We start from the raw sequence: 12,048 nt of genomic DNA, 5'->3' as shown, positions 1-12,048 counted from the left end.
CTCCCCAGGCAGCAGGTGGGCTCTCCATAGTAGAGACCATAGTGGTCTCCATAGCTGTACCTATGGGCACCAGGGCCTGTGATGGTGACCATGTGCATGGTTGTGTCTAAGATCAGCTTCGGATGTGCCTCTGAGGGACAGAGGAGAGGCTGGGCAGAGGCTAGGGCCAGACTGCAACCTCAGAAAGGACCCTTGTGGCAGGCAGTTCAGTGTGTATGTGTGGTTTTTCCCTTCCTGTGTTCCAAGGCTCTGTCTGAACCCATCAGTCACCAGACAGGAGCAGATGGAACAAGGGGGGCAGAGTGGGATGGCAACTCCAGCTCCTGCTCTTATTCCTACTCTGCTTCCCCTCCCAGTCTTGTTCTAGCCTAGGCCTCTGCCTTGTGTCATGGGTGATGGTGTGCTGCTCAGCCCCCTCTGGCCTGCAGCCCAAGCCCCTCTGGGGCTGGAGGATGCCTCCTGGGTTGAGTGGGACTGGGGGGGCACGGCCAGAGTGCTCCTTGTAAGAGGCCTGTCACAGGCCAGCCCATCGAATGTGAAAGCAATTAAAGCCACCAGCAGTATTGGCTCCAGGCGGGCCTCGGGCAGCAGGGCAGCTGCCATAACACATCTCACCTCCGAGCCCACTGTGCTGGAGCCCACAGCGCCAGCCCTGCCCCCCGCGGCTGCACACAAAGCTGGACCTCCTGTGGGGTAGGGGCCAGGCTGCACCAGCCACATATCTGGCAAAAGCTGCCACCTTCCATGTCTGGCATCCTGGGCATTCCAGACCCAGGTTCTTCTCAAGACCCCTTCCTTCTGGCCCCACCCACCCACCACCCACTTTTTTCCAGCCTTTGTAGCCTCCAGCCCCAGGACAGCCCAGGAGGGGTTCCCAGGATGCAAGATACAAGGACCCTCAGTGTACACAGCAGGCCTACAGCTGCACCCTTCCCCACAATTTGGCCCCAGCAGACAGTGGGTGAGGGGGGGAAGGGGGCTCCACAGAGGAGTTAGAGACACTCAGAAGGTCTTTCAGCTGATACTGGACAGCAAGCTGGGCTCCTTGGATTCAGTATATTTAGGGCAGGTGGTCTGGAGGAGGCATTTGGGCTGTGTAGAGGTGGCCAGGCAATCCTTAGGAGATAACAGCATTCACTTAGGCATCAGCAGTCTGGGCCAGACGCCTGGGACACCACTACAGTGCACCTGGGGTTCGGCTGGCTCAGCCTCCAGGGAATAGGGTGGACTGTCCTGAGGATGGGGTCACAAAGCTCAAGAGAGTAACAGGACTTGTCACTAAAGCCAAAAGTGGACGAGGTATCAGGGGCCCGGTCCCCAGGGATCCTCTCCTCCCCCTTTTAAGCCCCCTACCGCTTCCCCAGTCTCCTATAGTCTCACTCTGACAGTCCCACCGTCCTATTCCTAGCCCCCTAGTCCTACTTCCTGGCCTGAGCTGGCCCTCTGCTCCCACGACCCCCTCCCAGCCCTCACTGCTGGTGCTGCAAGCTATCATGGCCTTCCTGGGGCGGGTGGTAGCATGTTCTCACTTGTGAGGCATCCCTGTCAGAAGCACTTAGTGTACAAATTAGCTGTGGCCTCTCTGCCTCCCTGTGCACAGCTCGGCGCTGGGCTGACAGGGCTGTGCTTCCGGGCCTCTCCTGCCTGCCCAGGGCACATGGCTGCCCAGTGTGGACCCTTGGCTGCCACCCACATCTGACCAAGGTCTGTTCCCTGCCAACTGGCCAGTTATTTGCACAGGCCCCAACTATGAGCTGGACAAAGATGCCCACAGCGGAGGGAACATTCATTGAGGTACTAGGGGGCTCAAGGCCAAGACCAGGACCTGCCCCAAGAAAGGCAAGTCCTAGGTTCAAGGGCAGTGGGGGGCCTGGACATGAAACCAGCTCACAGTCTCCCACTGCCCCGCCCGCAGCCAGCCTGCCACTCAGGCAGGAAAAATCGTCTGTGACAGGCCCAGGAAGGCCGGCCCCGGGGGCCGCACAGCAACGCACACAGCTCCTCTTCCCAACATATGGCTGCTGTCGGCCCCAGGCACCGCTCAACCAGTGCCAGGCTCAGAAATTGGGTGGGGGCTTCAGTAGCCTGAGCCTCATCCCACCTGCCTGCTTGCTGGCCCCTTTGAATGCAGAAGCTTCTCCCCCAGCTTGGATGCTCTTGTGATGGGGCACTCACTCACCGAAGCACTGTCTCTCAGCCCTTCCCAGTTGCCTGAGACACACAGAAGAGCACTGAATCCCAGCTGGCAGATTTGTGGAAAATTCTGAATTCTCCAGGCCCTACATGTACCCCACTGTGAGCCAACTCCTCCCTAGCCCTCTTGAGCCTGGGCTGTCTCTGCCCATTCAGTCACCCATCTCCCTTTTGCCCCTCACATCCCTACTGTGTGCTGGCTGTACCCTCCCCCCCCATGGTGTCACATTCTGGAGCCTCAGTGGATACAGTCCCTCAAGCACATTCCAACCACATACCTCAGGCTGTCCCCAGCTTGAGACAAGAAGTAGGAAGTCCCAGGGACAGCCCAGGCACTCCAGGTTGAGGGTCTTATATGCACTCAGAGGGTTGTCCCAGTTTCTGCTCCCAACAGAATAGTCAAATGAGAGCCATGGCTAAACATGGAATGCAGCTATGTGGTGTGGACCACCCTGGGGGCCCAGAGTTGCTGCCTCAGCAAATACATCCAGTCTCGGGCTTTAGGCAGAGCCTGGGGGGGGGGGGTCCAGTCTGGCTCCATGCCTTGTGCCTCCACCCACACCTATCCCTGGGTAGGGCTACAATGCTGAGAAGATGAGAGAGGTCTGCTCCAGGCACTATGTGGCTGCAGACCCTGACCAGCCTGCCCATCCCAAGTTCTCCGTCCAGCTGGCAGCCCCAGCAGTAATGAAGATGACAGGCGGGTAGCCGTGGGCAGGCCAAGGAGAAAAGGCTAATGGTTGAGATAAACTTCCAGCTGGGGGCAGAGGCAGCAGCCAAGAAGACCACTGCCCCTGCCTAGGATGCCCCTAGGCTCCGGAGCCCCCAGACGGAGGGTCCACCTCACCCCTTCTACAGAGGGGGTATAGCCCAGGGAATATGGGCAGGAGTCCTGCAGGTCAGGATACAGGGGTCAGGGAAATATCAAATTCCAAAGCTGTGGGGTCCCAGGCCCTGCCCCAGGTTCCCAGTGTGTAGGGAAGATAGATTCCAGCAGGTGGTCCATGATCTGAGGGAAGGAACCCTGAGGGGCTGGCTGTGCTGAAGGGCAGAGGCCAGGGGACCAGCATCCAGCCAGCTTCATAGACCCCCAAAAGCAAGACCCCAGGGACTGTGCATCTCCCTTCACAGACCTCTCCTAGATGCCTGGAAATGCATCTAGGTCATGCCCCTTGGGTTCCCCCTAGTGCTGCCCCTTCCTCCTCTCTCTCAAACCTCTGTAAAGACTCATCAGGCAAGGATGAGGCACTCCAGGGCTTAGCAGCCCTTCTAGTGCCTTCCTGTTTTTCTGATATGACACCACATCTGAGTCTCTCCTGGGGCTCCTTAGTCACTTGAGCTTCACTAGGGTTCATTCCCTGCATCCTGAGACCAGGGTCCCCCAAGATCAGAGCTTCTCAAGACCAGAACTTCCCTGGACAATGGCCACAGCCTCTGGCCAGCCCTTCCCTGTACTGGCAGACATGGCCTCTCCAAGACCCTCAGGAAGGTCAGCCTGAGGTGACCAATGTGGGACTAGAGAGCAAAGAGCTGTCACTAGGATTCCAAGGTCTGGGTTATCTTTCTGGTGAGCACCCATGATGAGGGGGGCAGTCTCCTGGTCCCTGTCTCCACAGGGCTGCTGGATGATGGCCACACAAGCTGTCTCCCGGCCCAGGGCCACCTGCACAGTCAGCTGGTCAGCCAGGCCAGGCCAGGCAGGCAAAGATAAGGCTGGCATACGGCCATGGCCACAGCACCCCTTCAGCCCCATGCTACCCATGGACAGCTCTCAGACAGCAGTGGGCTGCTGCGTCAGGAGGTAGCATAGGAACAGGAGGAGACTGTACTGGGTTCTTGTCCCCCAGAACCATGTGACCCTGCTCCTTGACCAGCACTCCAAGGATCCCTGCTAACAACCAGGGCCTGGCTGTCACCCCCCCTGAACAGACAAGGAAGCCAAGGCTGGACTCACAGAGTCAAGGAGGTGCTGGATTCTGAGGCTCCCTCTGTCTGCCCCATTGGAGGGCAGCACCCAGAAGCCACTAGAGAGTCCTTCTACTTCCTTCCCCTAAGCTCCCTATTCTTTTGTTGTTGTTGTTGCTGCTGGGGATCAGACTCAGGACCCTGCACTTCCGAGGCAGGTGCCGGAACTACTGAGCTAAAACCCCAGCCCAAGTTCCCTGTTCTTTTTTTTTTGGTACCGGGGATTGAACTCGGGTCCTTGCACTTACGCAGCAGGCGGTGAAACCGCTGAGCTAAATCCCTGGCCCAAAGCTCCCTATTCTTGAGGTGGGTTGGGAAGGCCCAAGGAGCTGTAGCTGAGTATGTAGACAATGTGAGTCCCCAGCAGCCAAGTGATTCCTGGTATCCCCAGAGCTGGCCTGAAGAGCCCATATCTCAAACCCACTTCAGGGCCTGGGATTTAGCTCAATGGTTCTGCTGCCTGCCTCGAAAGTGCAAGGTACCCGGCCCCCCCCCAAAAAATTATAGCCGGGGATTTAGCTCAGTGGTTTCGGTGCCTGCTGTGCAAGCACAAGGTCCCGAGTTCGATCCCCAGTACCAAAAACAAAAAAGAGGGCCGAGGATTTAGCTCAGTGGTTCTGGCACCTGCCTCGAAATCACAAGGTCCTGAGTTCGATCCCCGTTACCAAAAAAAAAAAAAAAGAATTGGGCATCAAACCCACTTCATACTTCTTTGAGTAAAGGTGTTTTCCTGTAATCGAAGGTCCTGGCTGTTCCACCACTGGGATGGAATCAACTGGCCAGGCAAATTTCTGCCAGGACCAGCAGAAAAGTAGGACCCTGGAATGTTGAGGGTTTTGTTTTTTTTTTTTGGTACCGGGAATTGAATTTGGGTCCTTGCGCTTGCGCAGCAGGCGGCAAAACCACTGACTTAAATCCCCGGCCCCTGGAATGCTAAGTTTTGACAGGTCAAGAGCAGCTCTGGCCATGAGGACAAGACAAGAAAGGCGTGTCCAGGTTCATGGTGTTCCTCCCTGGCCCTCCCTGGCCCTCTTACCACCCTGAGACCTCCCAAGAGGGGAGAAGCTCCTTCAGATCACAGGCAAAAACTTGTCCAGCACTGCAGCCCACAGGCACCTCTTGGGGAGAGAGGACTGGGGTGCTGTATCCAAGAAAGAGGGCGTCCACACACGGAGCCTGAGGCTGTGACCATCAGAGGACTGGCAGTGGGACAGGAGCGCAGAGCCATTTCACCTCCTTTTTGGAGACAAGGAACTGTACAGGGCCGCCTGCCCCTCGAAAGCCACAGGGATCCAGCTTGGGTCTGCGCTCGGGCGCTCCTGGACAGCTCTGCGGACCGGTCTCAGGGCTCAGCCCCTCGCCCTGGCTAGATGGGCAGTTGGCTGTCCGGAACCAGAGCCCTGACAGAAGAGTGCTGAAGCCCCCCTCACGCCGCTGCGGGACCCGGGAGACCTGCGCGCCTCTGCGAACCCCCGCGGCAGCCTGCAGGCAACAGGGGCGGGGACGATGCCCGTAGCCCCCCATTCGCTCGCACCTGCGCGCATCCACGGCCAGCGCTCTGTCCAGAGCCGATGGGCGAGTAGGCGGACGAGGGCAGTCCCGCCTCCCCGCGCCCTAGTCAGGTCCGAGGTCGCCGCGTCTGGGAGCCCGCGCCGTGGCGCACGCGCGCGAGTTTCTCCTCCAACTTCGGTGGGCGAGCCAGCGTCGGGGGGTGGGGTGGGGTGGGACGCAGTCGGTGGCGGCCGCTTCGGGGAGCCGCTACCGCTCCGGAGCCGCTCCCCGAGTCGGGCTCCTTCAGTTTCCCCCGCGGAGTCCACGGGTGTGCTCGGGAAGTTCATTCCTCCTCACAGACTTGGCGGGAGCCGCAGGCTCGTCTCAGCAGACGCGGGTAAGGCGGGCGGTGGTGCTTCCCACGAAGTTGGGGCGCTGGGTGGGTGCGTGGTCTGGGCTGGGGCAAGGGTCGCGAGAGAGGCGGATGCACTCAGCCCCCAGGGCGTCCCCAGTCCCCTGTATCCAGACTCCACGAGGGGAACCACCTGGGTGCTGCGCAATGGAAAGGCAAGGGGAAGTGTAGAGTCCCAGCCAGCCCCACCTCAGCCAAGTGGGCGCCGCGTGGGGTGCTCCCTGAATCCCAGTGGGGGACGGGGTAGGGGAGCTATGATCTGCTGGTGGCCACCTAGGGTGCCAAGTGCCAAAGGTTCATCCCAGACGGGAAATGCAGCTAGGGCGTCTAGGAGCATGCCCTGGTCAGTCACAGGTCGAGAGAGGGGCAGTAATATGTCTATGTGTGTGTCCTGGGGTGAGGGGTGGCCGGTGTGGTCTCCCATCCCTGTACAGTGTGCTGGGTGAGCACTGGGCTTCCTCTGGGTCCTCCTGGGGTCAGCACCTGATGAGATGGCCTTCGGACAACCCCCCTTCACTGGTGCCTGACCTGAAGGGGCAGCACAGAAGGAACTTCTTTTGGAGTCCCCCCTGAGGGGGGAGCCTAGTCCCGGCTGAGGGGGGGTAGGCACCAGCACCAGTCTGCACAGCTGTGTGGCTCCCAGGGCCGCGTGATCGATGGTCCTGGTACAGCCGCCTCTGTTGCCTGTGCATGCACGCATATCTGTCATCCACATCTGGTAGGGGACAGGGTGGGAAGAAGGGCTGCCTCTGCACCCACCAAATCTAGGTGGAGTCTCCTGGGCCAGCCTACTCCTTCTGACCTTGGAGCCCCTCTCAGCCTCTGCTTGCCTCACTCTCATACCTCGGTCTGGTCATGCTGACCGTTTGGAGGGCCCCTCTCCACCCTGTAACAGGGTTACCCACGTGGTATTTGGTGGCAGTAGAGGCAGCTGTCTGCTCTGGGAATGTGGAGGAAGGCTGTGCCCAGCGACTGCCCAGCCACTCCCAGTTCAACCCTCTGGCTATCTATGACATGCACATGTGTCCACATCTATGATGGATCTGTGCCATATGAATCCCAACCATGTCTATGTATGTCCTCGGGTGAGTGGTGTGTGTGTGCACATGTGTATGTTGTCATGCACAAGCAGTGGTATCCACTCTGAGTTGGGTATAGGGCATGTGGGCATACCTGTCCAGGCCCCTCTGTGCTCGGTGGCATAACCACCAAGAGGTTGCTCCTTGAGCTGCTAAACCAGGGCTCCTGGAGAGCCTCGTATGCCTTTGTGCACACATGCCATGCACCCATACAGGCACAAGTGCCAGGGCCGTGGACAGCCCAGGTGGTGGCCCAGATGGACTGTAGAGCGGCTCCCAAGCTGGCGTGTGGTATAGGGCGTGGAGAGGAGAGGGTCTTGGCTGAGCATGCTGCTGCAGGCTCGGTCGCTGACCTGCCTAAAGCCACCCAGATGGAGCTGGGCTGAGCAGGTGGCTGTGGTATGGGGCCATGCTGTGATGTCCACTCCCCTCAGCCTGGGCTGGCTCCCTATGAAGCCAACCCCTTCCGAGACCCTATGGCTACCTGACACTACACTGGAGCAGTCTCAGGCACGGGGGCACACACACAAACATACACACAAACATACTCACACATACACGTACACTGTGTTAACCAGATGATCAGAGCCTCTGCTGGTTTCTGTCTCGTTGGCTTTCACCTTGGCCTCCAGTGGGGCTGGGTGGCTCAGCAAACATGGGAGTCTCTGGCAGGCAGAGGACAAGAGAGCCTGGTCACATGCAGCTTCTTTCAGGCACTTGTCTGGGGTGGGGCTTGGACAGAGACTAATTATCCCAAAAGCTAGCCTAGGGGGCCAGCCTGTCCTCAGGGGAGGAATTTGTACATTGTTACTGGCTAAATACAGGATGCTCAGGGAATTTAAGTTTCAGAATCACATTTTTGAAGTAGTTTATAAATAATGCTTAGGCCATGGTTACACTAGAAAATTATTTGGTGTCTGGATCAGATTTAAGCAAGAGCTCTGCATTTTTCTTTGCTAACCAGGCAACCCTAGAAGTGCCTAGAGAGGAGTTCAAGGTCAAGGGATCTACAGTGCAGAGGCCAAGGGTCCAAGGTCACAGGGCAGAGGCAAGCAGAGCTCCTTGAACTCTCATCCCTGGAGTGGGGGAGTCCCCTGAACGGGACAGGGAACCCAAGAGAGCTGGTACTGACCGTGGTACCCTGTCGACAGATGGCCATGGTCCCTGGATCTGCCCACTAGCAGACTACGATGTCTCGAGAGGGAGGATCATGCCGCGTGGGCACAGGGGCCAGGGTACGGTCACGGAAGCCCAAGAAACCACACTACATCCCTCGTCCCTGGGGCAAGCCTTACAACTACAAGTGCTTCCAGTGCCCCTTTACCTGCCTGGAGAAGTCACACCTATACAACCACATGAAGTACAGCCTCTGCAAAGACTCCCTCTCACTGCTGCTGGACTCCCCTGACTGGGCGTGCCGCCATGCACCCTCCTCACCCAAGCCCCGGGTGCCCACCCCTGACTGCCCTGGGGATCCTCCAGGCCCTGGTATCCAGCCCTCTCTGCCCAATCTTGTCACTGACAGCCTCTCCTGGCGCCGCTGTGGTGGGGGTCCCAATCCTGGGGCTGAGGGGTCCCCAGGGCCACTGGCCCCTTTGACTAGGGCCTCCCGGAAGGGTCCAGACCCCACCGGGCTCCTAGTAGAGTCATGGAAGCCAGGGCTGGGTGGTGGCCCAAGGAGCATGGCCCTGGGGGCGGTGAGGGCCATGGCCTCGGCAGGTCCTGAGACCAGCATCCCCTGCTACCCACCTCCTCCTCCAGGCGACCTCCCTGAGGCCCACAGCCTGCATCTGTCTCTTCTGGGTATCAACTACCCCCTTGGCCCAGGCCTCTTCTCCTACCTGGGGCCCTCACTGGCTGCTACTGCTCACATGCCCTTTCTGGCCTCAGCCAGCCCCCTGCTACCCCCAGCCACTGCTATGCCAGCCCAGCAGCCCCCTGAGCGCCAGACCCTGACTCCCCACCTATACTATCCACTACTGCTAGAGCACAGAGTAGGGCTGCCCCCAGGTAGGGCAGACCAGGCCAAGCCCTCTGTGCCCCACAAGGGGCCCTCTGGAACTCTGGCTCCTGAGCTGCTGAAGGTGCCTATCCCAGGGCTGGTGGGAGCCTGGGCCCATAGCACCACCAGGGACCCAGGGCAGGAGGGTGAGCTGGAGGGAGCTACCCAGAGTGACCCCCAGAGGAGGCTGCCTCCAAGGAGCAGGCTGGAGCTCCAGAAGGCCTCCTCAAGCCTGGCAAAGTTCCATCCCCAGAGCAGGTGGGTGCCATGGACTCTGGGTTCTGGGAATGGAGAGATCAGGGGAGGACTGGATGGGGGGCTGGGCCCTGTTCTGATCTTACTCACTGGGAGTATAGGCTCCTGGTCACAGAAAGGAACTGAGACCAAGAATGTCTTGTCTGTCCTTGCGGGACCCCATTCTCTTTCCCTGGGGCCACAGGTGGCAGAATGGGTAGAAGACACAGGGAGCTGGGCGTGGTGGCGCATGCCTGTAATCCCAGCACTCGGGAGGCTGAGGCAGGAGGATCGCCACAAGTTTGAGGCCAGCCTGGGCTACATAGTGAGTTCAAGGTCAGCCGGAACTACATAGTGAGACCCTGTCTCAAAAACAGCAACAACAGCAAAAAGAAGACACAGGGAACAAGGGTTGGGGGTGCTGTGGTGGAGATTGCAGCCTCCTGACTACTTCCTACCCTCCAGCCTGTCGACTGGCTCTTCCCTGATGCTCTGGCCTGAGGACAAGGAGCTGAGTGACCCTGAGGCCCCAGGCCTGGAGGTCCCCCTCCCCCAGCAGCCAGGAGGCCTGGTGCTGGGCAGCACAGGGCCTGTGGGAAAGGACCTGACCCAGGCCCTGGGTGACTACACCAGGGTGGAGCAGTGCCTGGGGCAGCTGGCCCCAGCTGGAGGCCTGGCCCCCCGACCTCTGCGGGAGCAGCTGAGTAAGATCCGCCGTGAGCTTCTGACCATTCACCAGGCCCTGGAGCAGGCAGCACAGCCACCGGACATGCCCCTCGACCTCTCTGTGAAACGGGTGGCCTCCAAGGGAGCTGAGGCCACAGCAGGGCCCTGGGGGCTGTCCAAGCAGGCCCCAAGCATCCTGAGCCCTGCAGCGCCTCAGCCCTTCTCTGGCCATACCACCAAGTGCGAGGCTGACTCCAGTGTCCCACCCCCTGGTCTTTCCTTCCAGGGCCCCGAGGACCCTGTCATTCCTGGCGGTGGCTGGAGCACCTGTGTCAGGGCTAGGGGCTCCCAGACCCCTAAGGATGTCCCTGGCCTGCAGAGTCCCCCAAGTGCTGAGGTCTGACCATGGCCCCCTTAGCATGCTGACCCTGCTCCCCAACCCCAGCCCCACTGCCTAGGCCTGTCCAGCCTCAGGCTGCATGTGGATGGACCCCAAAGTGCATTGTGAGGCTTGTTTCTGGGGCCACATGGGAATAGTTGGGTCATGGTTATTAATTGATCACAGTTGTGGACATTAAAGTGGAAGTCACCTTCAAAAACCTTGCCTGGGCTACCTTCCTTTCTTCCTTCCCCAGAATGAGTTAAAGCCACTCCAAGGAAATGTCCCTGACCTAGGCCTCTGGGTGGGCAGTGTCCCTGGCCTCCCTGCTGGACTTCCACCTGGAACTGGGCCCTCCCTGGGGCCTGGGGTGGGTGGGGGCATCAGCAGGGGACAGAGCCAGGAGAGACAAGTATGTGCTGTGGGGCTGCTCAGATGATTTGGCCTGGTTTTTGGTGCACTGAAGGTGGGCAGGAATCTGAGCATCTGCCAGCCCCAACCCACCCAGGCTATCCTGGCCCCAGCTTCCCCTGTGGTTATATGTGCCTCCTGCATTCTGTGGCTCAGGACTGCTCCCCCCTGCATGGCCCCCTCTAGGCCCTGCCAGCCCCTGCAGCCATGATAGGCATCAGTGGCCTTCACAGCTCACTGCCTTCTTCCTGGTGCGACCAGGCTTGGCCTTCCATAGGCGGGGGTTGGGGTGGGTAGGGAGGGGCACCAGGGGTCCTGCAGCTATGACGAATAACTTCCTGGGAAGCTGGGACACATCTCCATGCCCACCCAGGAACGGCCCCCGCAGTGCAGGTTGCCCTCAGAGGAGGCGCTGTTCCTGCCTGCACCTGGATGGCCAAGCTGGGGCTGGGCTGGCCAGGCTGGGGCCAGTCCAAGCAGGACCTTTGGCTGCCCCATTAACTGCATTCACCTGGTGATAGCATCAGCCGGCCACCCCACCATGAGGCGTTATATGTGGTGTCCACAGCCAGGGTGCTGGCTGGCCAGGCACAGGGTGCTATGGGTTGCAGACCAGGGCTGACATGCCAGCCATGCAGTCTTCACTGGAGGCTTCCTGGGGGCTTCCAGAGACAGTAGGAGAGCCAGAAGGTGCTGAAGGAACCCTGGTCCCGAATCTGAGGCACATCCATCCCTTGGCACCCTAGGTGTGTGCTGCACCCTGATTTCTTGTGATTTTCTGTGCACTGCCAGCTTCACATGAGCAGAGACAGGACCAACCTGCTGGGGGTGACAAGAGGGTGACCTAGCCAGCAGGTCACATTCCCCAAGGCTCTTCCAAAAAAGTCCTGCCTGCAGGCTGTGGCCTCAGGCTTCCCCTGGTTTTGTGTGTGTTTGGCGGGGGTGGGGAGGGTGTCTGGGAGAGGAGAGGTCTAGCTGAGAGGCAACCACCCATGCAGGGCCAGTGGGAAGAATGTCCAGGGAGAGTGAGGCCCACTGAAGCCTGAGGCAGGAAGAGAACTAGGTTTACAATCCAGAGCTTCCTTGCTTTCTCCCCCACCCCACCCCCTTGCTGTGGGGCAGGGCCAGACTGCTCCACCACTTGTCCTTCCAGGGAACCTCTCCCCGCAGCCTCTGCAGGCCCTGGTCTCCAACAACAGAGGTTGCTTCCCCTGCC

The 12,048-nt window shown here is 59.6% G+C and overlaps 1 protein-coding gene across 1 annotated transcript; it reads left to right on the top strand.

Moving 5' to 3' along the window:
* The first annotated feature begins 80 nt into the window (after nt 1–80).
* On the top strand, nt 81–10,759 carry Prr35 (proline rich 35). Its single transcript, XM_004873787.4, has 3 exons — nt 81–6,046; nt 8,292–9,400; nt 9,842–10,759. The coding sequence occupies exons 2-3, from the start codon at nt 8,331–8,333 to the stop codon at nt 10,443–10,445; spliced, it is 1,674 nt and encodes a 557-aa protein (XP_004873844.1). The 5' UTR covers nt 81–6,046; nt 8,292–8,330; the 3' UTR covers nt 10,446–10,759.
* Nucleotides 10,760–12,048: the final 1,289 nt, after the last annotated feature.

Source organism: Heterocephalus glaber, unplaced genomic scaffold, assembly GCF_053883595.1.
Source record: "Heterocephalus glaber isolate CG9 unplaced genomic scaffold, H.glaber_assembly_v1.0 deba00001781, whole genome shotgun sequence".
Taxonomy (NCBI): Eukaryota; Metazoa; Chordata; class Mammalia; order Rodentia; family Bathyergidae; genus Heterocephalus; species Heterocephalus glaber.
The sequence above is the reverse complement of the archived record's forward strand: the minus strand, read 5'-3'. Positions and strand labels throughout refer to the sequence as shown.